We start from the raw sequence: 19179 nt of genomic DNA on the forward strand, positions 1-19179 counted from the left end.
TCATTTTGTTGATAGGACTACAGTTTCCATAGAGAGCGTGTTTAATTCAAACAAGTTCCAAACTTTTCTTTTACAGCTGATTTTCAATATCAATACATTTAAAAAACAAAATACAATAAAAAATTATTCTGCCAAAAGTTATGAAACGCATGCCAACAGTCCAAAGAGCAGAGCAAGCATCTCAGTCACAGTCTGCAGAGGTTCTCCTCAGAGTCCAGATTCAGTGAGTTAGTCGTCCTGGGCCGCCCCCTTCAGGCTGGACCTTTGCTTCTTCTGGTCCGCCTGGCCCATGGTGCGGTATAGTTTTTTACGTGTCTCCTTCTGTCTCTTTAGCTTGGCCTCCTCCTGTTTCTCCTTCTCCTGCAGGAAGTCCTTGTGTTTGGCGTGCTGCACCTTGTGGGCCTTCTTCCTCTTGTAGTTGTGGACTGTGCTCAAAGCGTGGAGCAGGGCAGCCACCTAAAGGAACGAGACAAGCAATGCTTAGAGATAAAGCCCTGTTTTTCTACAGGGTGTATTCTATGGTCATCTTGTTGATAAAGGAATCCACAACAAACTGGGTTTTGTTTGCACAGTTTTGGACATTATTTCTATCAGTTATGATATCATTTTAATGGCGAGATCTGAAAACACACTACTCAGGGTCTGTACAGCTTTTTAAAATTCAAGCACTTTCAAAGTACGTAAACCAAGAATGTCCAAACTGTCAAGATTTTATCATCACATCTAAATTGTTACTGTAAATGCAAAAAATACCCACAGCAATCAAAAGGTATATTGTCACTTTCTTTACTTTGATTGCATGTTTTGATCAAGATTATTTAATGCTTCACTAACTCTGGTCCGCTTCGCGTCTCGTGTGAGATGCCAGGACACAACAAACAAATATGACAATGAGATTGTTTTATTTTTAAATTATTTTTTAGATGAAACACTAAATTATGTTAAATCAAGCATTTGTTATGCAGGATTGAAGCTCATTCTTAACCTAAAAAAAAAATACATTTAAAATTAAGCAATTTCAAACTTTCACCACTTTGTATGAATCTTGAATACTGTTTCTGTTGTCAGATCAGTATAAAGCAGTGATTGGCCTGAGGTCACTCCTGACTGGATGGAGCTGCTGCACTGAGACAGGTTCCGGTTGAGCTCACCTTCTTCTCATGGGGCTCTCTAATCACACTGGGCCTCTGGAGATCTCTGGGTGTCTTTCCTTTAGGTTGCTGCTGTTTGGGTTTGCTCTTGAAGGGCAGGGCCTTCTGGAGCTCCTTGGGGATGTGGAGGCGGTTGAAGTGCCTCGGTGCTCGGACCACCGGCTGGAAGGGAAAGGGATGATCACACAAGTCAGCATTTAGGATTACTGTGGTGTGAAGTACATGTCTACAGATGCTTTAACTGCAGGAACTGCAGTAAGCGGTTTGCTTACTGCAAGTAACCAACCCAAATACATGATAGTGTACATAAAATCTATATTGGGGTTCCAACTAATGATTATTTATTGATAATCTTCAGTTTAATCAATCGTTCTCTCTATTAAATGCCAGACAATTGTGACGCCTTCAAAGGTCTTGTTTTGTCAGACTAAAAGTTAGTTATTCAATTTACTGATATAAAATCCTCGCATTAAATGTTTGTTAATTGTCTAAAAATGATTAATCAATCATAACAAAATGTTGGTTATTAACATTAACTAAACAAATAAGTCAACTAATGATTTTATTCATTGTTATTTCTCCCATTTTTGGATTTCCAAGGTATTTATTTCTGACTGTCAGTTTTGTTCTTGTTAAGTCTATATTGTCTTGAATTATTGACTACCACTGTAAGACCTTTGCTGTAAATTATTGGTGCTTTATGAAACCTTCATTTTATCCATAATGGAGACTAAAGGCAGCATTGTGCTCATGTTAAATGACTAATAAAAAATTCCCATACATATATTAAAAACTTCTTCCCAGCACTATAGTTGGGAGGACCTTCATCACTTAGCGCTATGCATTGCTCTCATTTCTTCACTCTTTTATCAGATCAGGTGTTTCGAGCCTACCTTATACAGAGAGTCTGTGTTGGGTTTGTTGCGGATGCACAGGTCATATTTGAGCTGCCCCAGGGTCCTCATGCCGGCCCAGCTGTCCTTCTGACCGACGGGCAGCAGCAGAGAGGTGATGGGGTTGTAGAGCTGAGGAACAGACACTGGATACCAGGAGCGCAGGAACACGACATCTGCAACAACAACACTACAAAATCAACACAAAGACTACAGAAGTACCTCAGAAGCAATACAACATTGTCTAATGTGTTGTTGCATTACGACTATGAAATAAGACAAATATGTTGAAGACGACATTAACTTTGACCAAATGTAAGTGTTAGTCTAAAATATAACACCACAAGTAAAGCAGACACTCACCACTCATAAGCAGGCGGTCCTCAAACGTGGCTCTGTAAGCTCCAGCTGGTGTAGACAGTGCCTTCTTGATCTGACCTCTGACCCCTGATACTGTTCGTACAGAAGCACCTTCAAACTTAGCTACCTCCAGCACTGTGTTGAACATGCCCTGTGAACACAGAGGGAGCGTGCAATCCAATAAACTCCACATAAGTAGTATTGATATATTATACATATATGCTTCTTCATATGCCTTTTCAATGGACAAACAAGCACTAGGATCACATTGTGGCACCCTACAATTACAAACATGTTTGGTTATTTTAGGACCTTTTCACACCTGAAAAGTCCGAATCAAGGTGTGTGTTTTTGTTACATTGTATACATTTGATCCAGTTAGTTTGGATTTCACGTTACAATTATTACACTAAACATGACATATTGTGCAACACACAGGCACAGACAAACAGAGGCTGTCAGAAGGGAGACACACACACACACACACGCACACAACGTATTGGTTGACAGAGCAGCTAAGGCCACACTGATAGCTTAGTGTCCACACACGTTTCCCTACCTTAACGAAGCTGGTGTTCTTAAAGATCTTGTAGGGGTAACCAATGAGTTTGAGCTTCTTCAATATAGTCGCAGACTTATCCAGGTCCAGGATGACTCCTGTGGCTGCAATACGGAAATTAGCCTGCAGAAAGAAAAGAGGAATTTATAAGTATATGTTGTAACCTAAGCCTTTAATGCATCGTTCCATAGGAATCATTTAGTCAAGAGTGAGAGTAACATTTTAAAAACTACAAAGAATATTGCCATATTATTTACTGTTGCTATTTTGGAAACTAGCAATGTTCTCACTTCTATTGACATTTTGATCAATGTTACCCTCCAACACATGCTGTGAAGAATTCAAACTGATCTAAAGCATTTAGTACAGAGAAGGACTGACTTACTTTAGTTCCTGTGACTGACTGCACAGCCAGGAAGCCTGTGCCCTGTGGTGTGACGGGACCTTCAGTGAGACAGGGGCAGACACAATACTAGTTAATATTACAGTTCAGTAATAAAGTCTCATCATACAGGAAACATTCATGAGACTGATTTTACAGAGCCAATGCTAATGAATCACAGACTTGACCTTTGGTCTCCATCATTTAAAAAACGATGCATGACCGTACATGATGGGTACAGATTCCTTTCTGTGTGCTGGTGCCATGGATGGAAGGAGTCAAATGGTCTCGGCCTCAGGCAGAGTTTATATAGTGTTCCCTAACAGAACGTAGAGCTCTTCATAGGTTTTCATGTTTTTGCTTTTTAATTGATAAATATGGGCATCTAGAACTATGTCATACAACCACTGTATTTTATGATGAAATTTCTTTTTTTGGGGAGAATCTATGATAGGAAACATTTTTTATGATTTGTTTGTTCTTATGTTTACATTTTCTTATATCAAAAGGGAAGAAATATTAGAATTATATTAGTTCCAATATTTCAGTTTGTTTCTGTCCTGATAAGGTTGGTGGGACAACAGTGGAAACAGTATGCTGTACTTAACATATCAGAATACGGTCAATAAACCAACTCATTTCTTGGTAATAACCCTTAAATAACCAAATTAAGGATCCTAATCAAAGAGGTTAATAAATCAGTGAAACTCAGAGGTATTGATAAAGTCTTAAAATATCCAGTATCAGCCAGACTCTAGTTAAGACCTGCATCCAAGTAGAACTATCAGAGTGTTAGCAGCTCACACAAGTGCTTAATAATGGAGCATGTTCAGCTCATTCTCTCAGAAAAAACCCTTGTAGATGTTCTACATTGTCCAAAGTCCTGCAAAAGGAGGGCATCAAAGCAGACAGAGCCGCGTTGGCTCAAAGATAAGCACAGCGTCAAACCACAGCACCATGAATGATCAGATGTGAGGCTGAACTCTGATAAAGTAACATCATATAGAAGGGTAGTGTTCAGTCATCGGGAGCACTTTAGCATGGAAACAGGAATAGAAATGGATTCTTTCTCCAAGCAGCCAATGGAAGCGTCGTCTTACTCTCATGTTTAGCCTGAATCAGATTAGTATGTGCATGTGAACACAGCAATTCAGAAAAGAAAACTACAACACACAATCTTTTTCTAGGTCCATAAACTAAATCCAATTCACCACTGCAGTGTAGGGTGTTTGATTGTGTCTTACCCCAGATGGAGGCTCCACAGTGCATGTGCTGCGGGGTGTATTTGAGCAGGCGGTGGCGTCCGTTGTGATCCTCGATGTGGTAGAGGGGGATGGTCTGGAAGCGCCTCCAGCCTAATGACAGGATGAGGGGGTCCCGTGTCTTCAGGATGCGGTTATACCAGCGGTGTTTCTTCAGCCGCATCTGACACACACACACACACACACACACACACACACACACACTTAAATATGTGCTCACTAGTATAAAATGTTACCAAGTAAATCTAGGAGGAAAATTAGGGCTATTGTATGAACTGTATGAAAAAACAAATGTATAGTCACTTTTTGTAATGTCACTTAACATCAATTGAAATTAACACATTTGGATGGGGCACATTAGCTCATCTGGAACGGGTGTAGGGGTTTGGGGTAGTGACTGGGCAAGACTGACTCAAGTAATAATGGTAAATCTGGTGGCGATCTATAATGTGGTTATAGCAGCCGGGTTAGACACGATGATAAACATTGCAGATTGACACTCAAAAATATTCAGTACAATAATCAGTGCTCCCCAATCATAGCCACGGCACACATATAATCCAGCATCTCTTCTGCATTATTTGGTGAAATGTACAATATCATAAGCATCTCAAATGTAGGGCTGTACCGAATCATTTACTGTTTACATTCGGAACTTCTATTGGAGGATTTTTAAATTAAGCTTTGAATGTTTGTCATCATATTTCATGATGTCATCACCCAAAAAAAAAATAAGAATCCTCAATTCAAATAAAGAGATTAATCGGATTAAATGAGTTGGTCTTTTTATTAAATCAACTTTCTTCAATGTTTATAACTGGTCAGTGCAGGCCTCCCTTCGTTTGTTGAGCACAGTGAAAATGTGTTTTTTGAAAAGCTGAACGCCAACAAATATGGATTAAAGCAGCATATTTGGTTTGATGAATTCTTTTGTGGAAATAACATTTATTTTTTTTACAACGCTCTGGAGTTATTGAAATGTTTGGATCAAGTCCAAAACAATCCTACGCAGCACTACTGGAATCTAATTATACAACTAGTATAATACTGATAATCTTTATCTGACACTGTGCACAAATAGCATCTTTATAACACAATGAATAGACGTGCAAAAAAATTAAAAAGCTGCACAGCATTCAAATGTTGATTTACAATTTGAATGTCAACGTTCTGCATGACGCTTCAAACTATTCTGCACAGCCACTTAAAGACCATCATCTATATATCTATATATCCAATTCATCCTTTCTTCCTTCCTGGCATCCCTGTACGGTTTGAATGACAACTACCACTACCCTAAACTAAATGAAGAAAGCCTATACAAGATGTAAACCATCAGCAACCTCCCAGGACATCCACAGGCACTGCTGGTCATGAGCAAGTCAAACATACCTGCAGGTATCCTACGTTGCCCTCGGTGGAGCCCAGACCTCCAAGGATGATGGGATAATGGGGATCAAAGTTGGTGACAAACTCGCAGGGGAGGGAGGAGATTTCTAGTCTGACGTACATTCCTGGTCGGAAGCCTTCGTACTGCACTCTGGTCTCATCATCCACATGCTCAAACTCTGCCCTGTTCAGCTGAGGGCAGAATACAGAAAGATATTCAGATAAATAAGCCAGGATTATACAAAGCTAATGTTTCCTCATACATCCTTTTGAAATCTTGTGGAGGATTTTCTGTATAATGAATCTTGGTCAAATGAATGATTGCAGCAGCTGTATCACAGAACATGTGTCTGTGGCAGACCAGGTACCTCAGCCTGCTTCTGCATCTCCTCCTTCAGGTCATCAAAGTAAGTGGCATCTTCATCATCATACTCTGCATTGAATCGATCCTTCAGCCTTTGTTTCTTCTCCAGACGCTTGTTCTTCTGGACCTCATCATCATCCACCTTCACTAGACTTTCTTCTTTATCATCATCATCATCATCATCATCATCATCATCATCATCATCATCATCACCTTTCTGCTGATCACAAAGTGTACAAGACGAAACATCAACGTAGTTATGAGTTTTTGTTGTAAATTTTAATTTAGGTACGTTACAGATGCTGTAAAAGTAAAATATTATATATATTTTCAGTTTGGGACCTAATTAATTGGAGTTTTAAATGTGCTGATTCAGAGTGTAGAGAAACGCTACAAACATGCTGCTTAGTTTATCCATCCAAACACTGCAGTCTGGAAGGGATTTGGACAGTTTGGTACACATTGGATTTGCAAAACAAGAATGATTAGTGTGCAAAGTACAAGACAGAAGTACAGGACTGACTTTCACTTTCAGGCAGAGAGGAAATTACAGTTTTGTGCCACGATTATAGTTTAGTTGGATAGATGACCACTGGAGTAATTCAACGCCTCTTAAATCATTTCCTTTTCTTTGCGTTCTCACTTTGCCCGGGTTAGGGTTGTTTTACTATCCATTAGTGTAATTGTTCTTTTTGTATAGTGATGGTTACAGACGCTCAGCTCCCTGCACTTGTATTAAAGTATAATCCATTTGCCCCAAAGAAAAGACAAAATGCACAATAAACAAGTTTAAAGATGAATTTGACCGACAGCATTATAATTACATTTTTTCAAATGTTCTACAGATATTACAATTATACCATTACCGTAAATTATTTTGGCCACTATGATCCTGTATTAAAAATGTGATATCGGGACAGCACTAACTCCAGGTAAATAAGACGTACCTCAGCCGGATCCTGCTGCCCAGTCGGGCCCTTGTGGACTTCTCCGGATTCCAAATCCTCAAAATCACCATACATCTCCGCTAGACACAGCAAAACAACAACAGACTGGCCGTTAAAGTCTTTTATACGACAGTACCATATTGTTGTGTGCTTCAACAGCCATGAAAGGTCTTAGCTACACGGTACCCTTCTTAACCAAATGTCTAACCAACCATGTAAAGAAAGCTCCTCACATGCATCTGGTACTGAGCGTTCCACACAAAACAGAATCATTCAGAAATTATAATTGTTTATATCATTTTGTTCAACCATAAGTCTAAAGTTTGGACACGTGTGTTTGGAGGAGGGACTTTGTTCTCCTCTTACCGTCTTCCTTCAGCAATGTGGCAGCATCTTGGCCCTCCTCCCACTTCCCTGTAACAAAGCAGTCCCTGATGGAGTTTAGCATCTGGAAGACATAAACATGGCCACCTTTAAAGTATTTCAGTTTCATCTCAACACCTTTCTGTATTTGTTTTCATATCAACAGTACATGAGGAACTCAACACTCCACCACCGTACCTCCTCCAGGTCCCAGTTGTGGGAGGTGTCAGGGTTGAAGCGGGAGCAGTCGGCAGCATCTGCTCGGAACTTTTTGCTCTTCTGAGGGCGGCTGACTCGAAACAGCCCCCCCAGCTCCTCATCCTCATCTTCAGAATCACCTGCCTCTGCAACTGAAAACAAAAGGGATGATTGTCAAGAGAGAGAGAGAGAGAGAGAGAGAGAGAGAGAGAGAGAGAGAGAGAGAGAGAGAGAGAGAGAGAGAGAGAGATCTATCTATATCTATAGACAGACAGATATATGGTCAAATGATGGCCTACATCAAGCAAAGAAAACGACTAAGGAGATTGTTGAAACTACTAAAATCGTGTTAAGAACTGTCCAACGCTTAATTAAAACCTGGAAGGATAGTGGTGAACCATCACCTTCAGGAAGAAATGTGGTTGGAAAAAACTGTTGAATGATGGTGATCGGAGATCACTTAAACGTTTGGTGGAATCATATCGTAAGAAATCAACAGTAGAACTCAATTTAATGCAACTCTGGACGGAAATAAATGTTGTGACATTGCAGAAGCTCATCGAAACGATGCCACGGCGAATGCGTGCCGTACTCAAAGCTAAAGGTGGTCACACACACAAACACGCACACGCACACACACACACACACACACACACACACACACACCTGAACCATAGACCAGTTTCCTCAGATTGGGGGCTGCTTTTTGTTGCCGTAGAAACGCTTCTGATGCTTTCTGCTGCAGACCCTCCTTCCACCGCAGACCCCCTGTGTACAGAAACAGAATGAAGTTAACTGAGGGATGACAACTATAAATCAGTGCACCAGGACCTTCAGGATCAGTATTCCTTGTCCTAATACTCATGCATGTTGAAAGAACTGTGACAAGCTTTCTGTGTCGTCTGAGCACAGACGTCTGACACACGGAACAACAAGTTTCTGAACAGCTACACATGTTGAAGTATACCAAGAAATGACAGTAACGGTGTAATAAAGCTGAACTTGGCAAAACATTCTCACCACAAGAAACATTTTAGTAGCTGTTCTGGAGCTTTCGATCATATCACATGATCTTCAGCAGCAGATGGGTTTGCAAAGTTCTGCTCCATAAACTTGGAACTTCACATTTTAAACCAACATGGACGACAAGCTTTTCAACGATAGGACTTTTTTTCATCTTTGAAACAGGTGTGAATTTTGTTTTTGCAAGGATCATTCTTCTTAGTTAAGCGTTTGTTGTTGTAATACTCATTTTGGCCACAAGAGGCTGAAGTGCACCAAGACCCAATGTTCTAAAAGCACTGATGTCTTCTTCCAGGTGAGTTTTAAATTATCCATGCACTCTAAATACAAGGTACATGTGTGTTATCAAGTTATGCAACATTACTGTCATGTCTTTATTTTGGCTAGAAATGTATTTAAAATCAGTAATCTGCTCCTTTTAGTCCCGTTTAGAACATGGGGTTCATGCACCTCAGCCTCTTGTATCCGAAATCAGTATTACAATAACAAACACTACAAAAGCTTATCCTGGCTAAACTTTCCCCCCCACATGTTTCACTAATTAAAAATGAAATGTTTTACCTGTTCTTACGTCATAAACACAGGACAGAAAACTATTTAGATCCGACTTAGAAAATGGATCAGTAGGAATTATTCTCTCACCTGCCTTATATGAAACCAGAAAAAGTTCAGCTGAACACAGATTTGAGACTTAGCCGTGTATTTACCCTGCTCTTCTTCCTCCTCATCCTCCTCACTCTCGCTCGCTGTTTGTTTCTTCATTGTAGCGTCAGGTGTATCATCCTCTTCCATCGATTCATCTTCAGACTCTTCTTCGTCATTTTCATCATCACTCTCTTCCTCGTCCTCTTCCGAACAGTGTCCAGAGTCTCCCGCTCTCGCAGCCTCCACCTCCTGTTCACTCTCTTCCTCACTCATTTCCAGGTCGTCTTCACTGTCAGCAAATGCCGGCACCTCAGCGCCCTCTTCCTTCCTCTCCTCTAGTTTGGGCTTCTTCACTGGTGGAGCGTCTGGTATCTTCTTTTCTGTCTCGTCAGATTTGGCTCTTGCCTCTTTGAGAAATGTGGACAGGTTGTCCTTGTCTTCATCCTCTTCCTGGTCACCGTCTTCATCATCACTGGAGCCACTGATGTCGTCCTCCTCCTCCTCCTCCTCATCATCATCATCATCATCATCATCATCATCATCATCATCATCATCCTCCTCATCCTCCTCAGTAAAGACCACCTTTCTTCTCTTTCTCTGGGTGTTAGGGTCCCAGACACACTGTTCTTGAGGACCCTCCTTCTCCTCTCTAACACACACACACACACACAAAACAAGAAAAGTTGACATTCTCTGTCCAATACAAGGCTGCAGTATATTCTCTGCATTAGCAGAGCATTTAAGATGCTTCTTTTTTGATTTTGAAATGGACAATAACTTAGTTTGTACCGTGCTCAATCCACAATGATATAAAACTATGTAAGTTGGAATACTGGATCAATAGTGGATTTTTGAGGGGTTAATATTTGAGTTTTAAAAAGTCTTGCAATGACATATCAGCCTATATGATAATTATTTGGCATAAACACATAACGTAGTGATCCCTTAAATAACGGTATTACAGAAAAGTGTCCAAGAGACATTTCACAGTGTGAAGATAAACTTGTTGGTGTTTTGAAATGACCTCAACATATCTTTGGCATTTCTGTGCCAAAATCTCTTGTTCCTTATTGACTAACATACACTATAGTGTGGTAAATCCTATACTTGATGACATGGATCAGCTAAAATAATGTCAGCCATGTACGATAATGCTCTCATGTCTATCCCTAATGATGAGCAAAGTGAGCATATTGTATGTCTCCAATGTCCCCGTGGTCTGTCAGAAGGGAAGAGAAAGAGCTGTGAGGCGTCTCACCCGCTCTGCTCGTCGATGTCTGTGGACTCCAACGTGGCAGAGCCGCTGAACAGAGACACCTTACTGGCAGCCATCTTAGCATCCAGGGTGGCATGTGTGTCGATGAGAGACTGGACCAGCTCTGTGGTGGGCCGCACCTCCTCCTGTACCAAGGAAATACTACACTTTACACCAGGTACAAGCAACACGTGTAATCTGATTCAAATGGTCAAATTTGAAGTTAATGAATGAAGTCAGAAGATTATACAAAAACACACTCTCTCTCTCTCTCACACACACACACACACACACACACACACACACACACACACACCTGTTGTTGATTGACGTGGCTAGCAGGAAGGTCGATATACACCGCATCTTTGTCGTACACAACCCCCCCGACGCCAGCCATGGGTGCATAGAGCAGACGCTCTTTCTCATTCAGCGCTCTCTTCTTCTGAGCACCTGGCAGGGCACAAGGGTCCGGCAGGAAGTTCACGTCTGCCACCTGAAAGTCTCCGACACCTGCAGAGAACAGTAACAAACAATATGTTATTTAAATGTTTGCAGTAATATATTTAATGAATAGTGCTTCTTCGTATTTGGGGGATGAGTAAGAGCCTTGAAGTCCAATATACATTTCTCTTCACTCTTTGTAAAACGTTGTAAATCAAATCAATAAAATATATTTACAAAAAATAAAATGTTTCCAGAGGAATTTCATTTGTGCTATTCTGGAGCATTTCTGATGTAGACAGCATGACATGCCACACAATAGGTATCCTATGTAGGGAACTAGCACTGTGCTTATGTACCTGGGATATGGACCTGGCCTTTGTTTTTCAAATATGTCCCTCGCAGGTAGCCGTAGAGCGACACGGTCCGGTCACACTTGGGGTCTGTCCTCACCCTCTCGGGGTCAGTCAAGTCCTCCATACTGTTTGAATGCAGGAAGGAGAATTGAATAATAATGATTGAGTGAGTACAAAGTAAAAACATGCAAGTGCAGTTACACATTAACTCTTCTTTCAAAATAAAAATGAAACATCCAAATAGTATTGTGATTGTTTGGTGTGCTCATGAGTCACTGGTATAGTGAAGCAGTGTATCGTGTCAGTCGTCTTGCTGAACATCTACAAATCTTTCCAATGGCTCTGTTCCATGTAGCTGTGACAATAAGTCATGCCAGTAGTCCGACATACAGAATACACATTTACAGCAGTGGTGGGCCGTCAGGGCCAGCAAGGCCTTCTCTGCTGGCCTAAACATCATCAGAATATACATTTCATTTTTATATATTTTTTCCACAAATATGTATTAAATTATTCCCCATAGTCTATTCTCTTCATTTCATAGCTTTCCTCTTGGTTGAGCTGCTTCCAGCCTCAGATGGAGATTTGGAGGTCTAGCCTTTATGTTAGAGCTTTTATCCAATCATATTTCAGCCATGATGTGTTGCCAGGGTCCAAGAGATCTGCCCTGAGGCCTTCAGCATCAACAATGCGGGCACCTGTCGCTTAAAGTGAACGGAGACAAAACTGTGGCGTTAACCAATCAGATTTCGAGTTGGGGACACTGGGGCCAGCTAGCAGGCGTACGATAACGTCAGCACGTCCACGTCTTTTGATTGGATACGCACTATTGAGAGGCAGAGCTATGCAGAGCTAGCAACCTTTGAACGAGCTAATTTAGATTTCTACAAGTTGTTTTTTTTCAACCCACAACGGCTGAAGGAGGAGAAGAGCTCGATTTGGTCGTAGATATAATTACAACGCCATTTTCAAGACAAACTTTTCAAGAAAAGATAGACATCGTGAGAAGAGAACAGCCAACCCCGAGCTATCACAGGGTTTGTCTGCCACTTTCAAATCACCAACTACGAGCGGTACCCCCGGCTCACAGCCTCCGAGAGGCACTGCACATTGTACTGCTGGGAATGCCTGCTATTTACAACTGATCGTTTCGGAAATATTAATATAACTCTGTTGTTAAGGTGATGCAACACCGGGTTATACTGCGTTTCTGTCTAAATGTATAGTTTCTAGAGCCATGGCGTCATAATGATGGTATTGAGAGGTGGAATAATCCAGGTAGGACTGTGTAGGACATCACTGAAGGCCTAGGTGTGATGTCCGGCCCTCCACTGATTTACATTGTAACTGGCACTGAGCAAACAGGCATGTTCATTTTAGTAGCAAGATATTATGAATACAGCCAAAGATTACATATATGAATTATTCCATTATATTTCAATCAAGACGGATATTTCTTTATAGTTACATTTAAATTCAAGCAGAACACACAAACATTACGCAGGCCTGTTCCAATATCAGATAGTCACAACTAGAATATCAAAATCATTCATGATAAGGACATCAGCGATGTCTATAGAACATTTCTTCTAGTAATAATTCTTATAATAATAATAATAATAATAATAATAATAATAATAATAATGCTATCCAGGGTTCAAACACCTTCTTAAACATCAAATCCAAGGATTTTCCAAGCCCAATTCCCTTAAATTCAAGGACCCAACACAGCATAGTTTGAGACACGGATCAAAGTGAATAACTGTTACAGCAGTTTGTGGGCTTTACAGAAGCTCACACACAACTATTAAAGAGAGCGACGCTTGAATGTGTCAACACTCAATTGTGCGAGATAGTGATGGTCAATTTCATGAACTTTCAAGGACTTAATTTTTTCCCTCAAGTACAAAAACTTAAGGAACAGGAATAAGATACTAACAGGGTATAAACAGTTTATAAATATATTACGACACCCCTACATTACATTTGCACCCCACACGCATCACAGCCACCATGTGTGGAGGCTGCACAGAAACCATTCAAATCATGTCGGACATGATAACATGACATGATACAGACAAACATGTGGAATGTAAACACATAGTGCCGTTACATGAGGAGTTAATGGATCCCTGTTCTGAAACTTTACATCATCCAGCTACAGTCCAGAGCAAATACTGGAAATCTGCTGCAAACAAACTACTGCAGTGGATCATTTGGGTGAAATTAAAATCCTGCGAGTCAGCAGTGTCAGGCTCACTCACCGGTCAGCCAACACATACGGGTGGGAGGTCTGCCACACCAGAGGACGGAACTTCATGACTGAGATGAAGCGGCCGAGGTTCTTCACTTCCTGAGTCTGATATTCACCGTACACCATACCAGACAGATAGAACAGCTTGGCCCCCTAACACGTTCAAACACAAACTCTTTACTCTCTCAGTACATACAAATTATGCTTTAAATGTACAAAATCCTGTATAAGCAAAGAGAGCATTTTGAGCGGCACAGATGCGATTATGTTTCGTTTACCTGATAGACCTCAGTCCAGAAACGATGTTTGAGGTTTTTCTTTGTCTTCCTCTGCGTCTTGTTGTTCTTGAATGAATCCAGGTGAGTCAGCACACCCATGATGCGAGGGAAGCCATGCACCTGACAGATGTTGAGAAACTCAAAAGTCTCCATCTCAAAGCCAAAGCTGGCATCAATCAACATCAAAACCTGGAAGGAAAGAAAATGCATTTAATTCAACTTAATATAGTTAAAAATACTTCATCCAGAATTCTAACAACGTGCCACTTTACAAATGATTAAAGGGGCATTCGTCTGTAAATTAAGTGGCATTTCTTTTACAGTTTATTTACTGTTAACAAGCCTTGTGGCTTTCACTTTTAATTCTGACACAATGTGTAAAGTTGACTATGTTACAAAGTGCACCACTATGTTTAATTATGTGATACTGATTCACATCTCATTGAAATCAACTCCTCCGTACATAAGTAAACTTTTTTACTGTGAATTGAGAAACTTACCAGATCAGCTACTTTTGCGAGGTCGATCATTGTATTAATGTCATTGTTACACTCCATGAAAGTGAGGCGACGCTTCTTTCCTAAAGAACACAAAAAGTAGTCACTCCCCAGACCAGACAGAGTATATAGTTAAATGCCTAGTGGTGCACATATGGCCGTACAAAGATCAATTACTGCCTAATGTCTCATTTGTTTGATCATTTTCTATGCAGGACCAAATAACTTATTTGTGTGACAGAAATGTATTAATACTACACAGAATCAAAATTTGGTTGCAAGAATGTGAAAAATAGTGACGATAATAATTTTCAGGATTTTCTGTACTATTTCCATGAATATATTTAGCTAATTATCCTTCAGGTTTCTGGGATGTTCACTACAAATGTGAACCCAAGTCAGTGAAAAATAAGCAATTGGTGAGGCTTAGAATACACAAACTTCCAATACTAAAAATAAAGTATTCGGAGAAGAGCGATAGGTTTTTTTTTCCTTTACGGTCTTATTCATTTAATAGAACTTTTTACATGATCTTTATTTCAAGAAAATCCGTGAAAAGAATTTGAAGGTCTTGGCGAGTTGTGATGGAACGACCCATCTACTACAGAAGAAATGAGGTTTGGCCAATCTTACCAGAGACGATGGTTACAGGTCCACAAATGTCCCCGAGCTTCTGTCGGGTGAAGTTTTTGATGAGGCAGCGGATCAGGGTGCTTTTTCCCACCTTGGGGGGTCCGACTACTACGATAACAACTGGAGGGGGATCAATGGGAGTCCGGTCTACAAGGGGGATATGATGTTTTTTGGTCTTTATGTCCTGGGACCTAAAACAATAAACATGAAAGGTAGTTTTGCACTGTTTGTTTCATTTCTCACATTTTTATTGACCAACTTAACAGGAATTTACTTAATTATTGTTTTGTTTTTTTTAAATGGAATTATGTCAAATTGGTGTCCCTTATTGGAAGTGAGAATAAAGAACAATAGAACTGACATTACGTCTTGAATGCCACAGTCTCCATCTGTCTGAAAGACGTGTAAAGGGCAGGACTGACCTGTGGAAAGTCTTGGCCATGCGTACAGCCGACTGAACGGAAAAGGCTTTGGGATTGCGTTTGCGTGCATCCTCTTCTGTGGATCCTCCCTGCTTCTTGAGCTTCTTCCTCTCTGCCTTCGGTCCGCTGTGCTTCTGCTGATGACGCTTCTGTTCCTTAACTTTACCGTCCATCCTGTCAACTAAAGCACAAACTATTTCAGTTTATCTTCACAGAGACTGGGAAGGACAGAGCACAATGAAAGTGCAGCTACTGGGATTAATGACAGTGTTCATTGTTACTACAAGCAAGGACGACTTTACGAAATAGTAAATGTGTTCAGCAAAAACTGACAACAATAAAAGCTATGCTGTTTACTGTGATGGAATGTGACAAGTTTCAAGTGTCTGCAAGTTGACTTTTATATTGTAGAGCCATGAAGCAGCAGTGACTTCCTGGAAGGCAGGAGAAAAAGAAACCCAGATCAACCTGTAAACTATGGGTGGGTTCGTCCACCCCAAAGCAGTCGTACTATTGGAAAGGTTTAGTCAGCTCAAGCACACATCACACAGTATGACACAAACAACGCTATTTGACAAATCAGTTGCTCCAACTCTCTGACATCTGGTTGTCATCTTATTCTGCAGTGGAGAGAGGATTTGCAAAACTGCAACTACAAATATTATATGAATGTTTGCATCAACACCTCAAAACGGTGTAAAACTCAAAAACAGTATCAATAATAATCAATACATTAGACGATGAGCATGTGGCATCTTGTATAGCAGCATCAGTGTATGAATGTGTGTGTGAATGCTGACTTGATGCTGTCGTAAGACTAGAACGGTGCTCGATTTACCATTTACTTATAAAAAATCAACCACATACTTAGTTTTATTATGGAAGACAATAATTCACACAACAAACAACCGAAATTAAAAAAAGGCTGAAGTACAGCAAAACACAACTCTTTCGAATAAATTAGGATATAACAATTATATGTGTTTGGTTTGGGTTAGTGGCACACAATTTTTGATGCAATCGCAAATGCTGTGAGAAAGGCACTCATAATAATCCATGAACAAGCACACTAGTTCGTTGTTATTTCAGTGTAACAACGTAACGAGCTGCACTGTGTGTGACGTTACAAACAGAAGCTACACACTTCTGTTAAAGGATCAGGGAAAAAAGAAATCATTAGTCACAATACCTGCAGATAAACCTGTTGTAGTCTGGTCTCAGTCAAAACCGGGTTTCTTCAGTTCTCACGTGTACTGAGCCCTTCGACCCGGAAGCGTACGGAAGTGTCACTTTGTAATAAAGCGAGTGGGAACAAAATCCTACAAGGTTCCGCACAGCGAGGAACAGCCACGAGGCAACACACCCGCTACAATGGCGCCCTCTGTAGGTTTGTTTGAGATTAATGTGGCCTCTGCTTGCCGAATGATGAAAGAGGGATGAATGTTTGCGCAAACATCTACTTTGAGGGAGATAAAACAATTTTACAAGAAGACCAGCAGGGGACAGCAATGTCGTGGTTTTTATTCCACTTTTCAAAGGGACAGAAGGTTAGAACGTGAGGCCAGAGGCGTTGACACAGAGAGGATGCCAAATCAAACATTGGCTACAACTGACGTTTGTGTACTTTGGTTGAATGTAGAAGAAGTCCATGAAACTGGACTTTTTGATCTAGACAAAAAGATGAGACAATAAAAAGCATTGTGGATGAAGATGAGATGATGAGTGGAAAGAAGATAGGTTATATGAAGAAAAAGAGGAAAAGAGAGAAATGAAAGGAGCAAGAACATTTAATAAAAAATAAAACGAGACAGAGGCATTTGGAAGTGTTCTAGTGAAACCACCTCGTGTGAATGTTAGCAGGGCAATGGGCCAGAGCAAAGGTAATATATCTGACAAGTTTTACAGCTTCACAACCACAAATCCAGTGTTTCCTTCACTTCTAAGATCCTCTTCATACTCTTGTCTTCAAATTCTAGCTTCATTTCTGACAACAAGGACGGGTAAACAGTGGCGGTTCTAGACCAATATCACTCGGGGGGCCTGGCTGGGGCCAAATGTTTTGTCAGAGGGGCACGTTCAAGCCTTCAATATTTTTAGTTAAGTATAAATAATCGCGCACAACAAAAACAATACCATGATTGGTATGTTCCTGACTGATGACAGCATCTCTCCAGCATGCATGTTTTTATTTAGGTTCCCATGGTAACGAGTCAGATCGTTCATACTAGTGATGGGAGGTCCGGCTCTTTTCAACGGTCCGGCTCTTTTCAATGATTCGGCTCTTTTGGCTCTTACGGCTCCCAAATGGCTCTTCATTTAGTGTCACTCGGAGCCTTCTATTTTAGCCTAATTCAGCAATTATAAATGCTTTGTGTGTTGGTAAGCAATTTTTCATTCAGTGTTTTCATAAAAGCATTTTTTTAATGCATTTTATTTCGTTTAAAAAATAAATACACAGTTACTATTGCTTAACATTTAGTCAAACCTTTAAATGAACAACTTAACACAGAACCACAGCAAACACATCAAATAAATAAAGGCCAAAGTCTTAACATTATGACACTTTAGATAAAAGTCTTTCGGGCAGTGCTTCTTTTTCGGTTTTCGCTCATTTCTTCTCTTTCTCCCGACCTGCTGCATTTAAATCCGGCTCCCGTCTCTCTGTCGCTCTGTGTGTATCTGGCCTGTACCACTACACTCGCTGTCTTTGGAGCGTCTACCCCCCTTCCTTCTTTCACATAATGGCATGTGATTGACCACATGGTATGCCCATCAAAATAAAGTCCCGCCCCTGCCTGGATTGTACAATATTCGTTTGGAGGGGGGGCCACATTTTAAAAGCATTAAAAAAGTATAAACATTTATGAACATCACAGAACTGGATTTGTCTGGGCTACAGTACATTGCATACTGTTTGATGCTGCCAGCAGACAAATGACATTCCTGGGTAGATATGTGGACAGAATGTGTGCAAATGTGACAAGGGAAACAGCAACGGATATATTGACAGTTCTAGTGGCAGTAAAGATGGTACTGGAAAAATACTGTCTGTCCAGTGTTTGATGCAAACTGAAATGAATCCTTTATCTCAAAGATTTCCATCATAATTACAATCACTGTCGTCATCATCACCCTTGTCTTATTTATTGGCATCATTGGCATCATGTTATGAAGAGTCCAACAAAGCCTGGGCTGCCCTCCTCGTTTTCAAAGCCTTTGAACTTCCTCTCTCTAACATCAAGTGCTTGTTGTCCTTTGGATGATCCATTCTCACCATCCTACTAATCATGTTAGTACTGTTATCATCCTCTGGCTTATTTATTTATTTATTTATTTTCACCATTTGTCTTATTCTAACTTCATCAACTTTATACAAAAAAACACCACACAATATAATTCATTACAATACAATCGAGTGACATGACATGAAACATAAAAGGTTAATTGTTCTGTAGGAAGTGTATGTGTGCTCACAGCTGAAAAGTTTGAAAGAGTTTAGTCTTTTGA

The 19179-nt window shown here is 40.4% G+C and overlaps 1 protein-coding gene across 2 annotated transcripts; it reads right to left on the bottom strand.

Moving 5' to 3' along the window:
* Positions 1 to 23: 23 nt before the first annotated feature.
* bms1 (BMS1 ribosome biogenesis factor) lies at positions 24 to 16975 on the bottom strand. 2 transcript variants are annotated; one of them, XM_029455937.1, is made up of 23 exons: positions 16862 to 16975; positions 15673 to 15853; positions 15251 to 15441; positions 14621 to 14700; positions 14121 to 14309; positions 13853 to 13995; positions 11592 to 11713; positions 11108 to 11301; positions 10795 to 10937; positions 9599 to 10185; positions 8535 to 8636; positions 7869 to 8020; positions 7674 to 7755; positions 7308 to 7387; positions 6365 to 6577; positions 6000 to 6188; positions 4590 to 4770; positions 3349 to 3407; positions 2964 to 3086; positions 2408 to 2555; positions 2045 to 2220; positions 1152 to 1313; positions 24 to 456 (listed from the first exon to the last, which is right to left on the bottom strand). In XM_029455937.1, exons 2-23 carry the CDS (start codon positions 15843 to 15845, stop codon positions 229 to 231), a joined length of 3717 nt encoding a protein of 1238 aa, XP_029311797.1. In that variant the 5' UTR covers positions 15846 to 15853; positions 16862 to 16975; the 3' UTR covers positions 24 to 228. The 2 variants fall into 2 exon arrangements, with proteins under 2 accessions (XP_029311797.1, XP_029311796.1); XM_029455936.1 differs by having other exon boundaries at positions 6365 to 6580.
* Positions 16976 to 19179: the final 2204 nt, after the last annotated feature.

Source organism: Cottoperca gobio, chromosome 19, assembly GCF_900634415.1.
Source record: "Cottoperca gobio chromosome 19, fCotGob3.1, whole genome shotgun sequence".
Classification (NCBI taxonomy): domain Eukaryota; kingdom Metazoa; phylum Chordata; class Actinopteri; order Perciformes; family Bovichtidae; genus Cottoperca; species Cottoperca gobio.

Bases quoted from the DNA above. Each gene is read 5' to 3' on its own strand.
- bms1 (XM_029455936.1), bottom strand. From the start codon at position 15,845: ATGGACGGTAAAGTTAAGGAACAGAAGCGTCATCAGCAGAAGCACAGC. The intron at 10,938-11,107 runs GTGTGTGTGTGT...TCCTTGGTACAG, and splicing joins GCCACGTCAATCAACAACAG to GAGGAGGTGCGGCCCACCAC. The intron at 457-1,151 runs GTGAGCTCAACC...TCGTTCCTTTAG, and splicing joins GAGAGCCCCATGAGAAGAAG to GTGGCTGCCCTGCTCCACGC.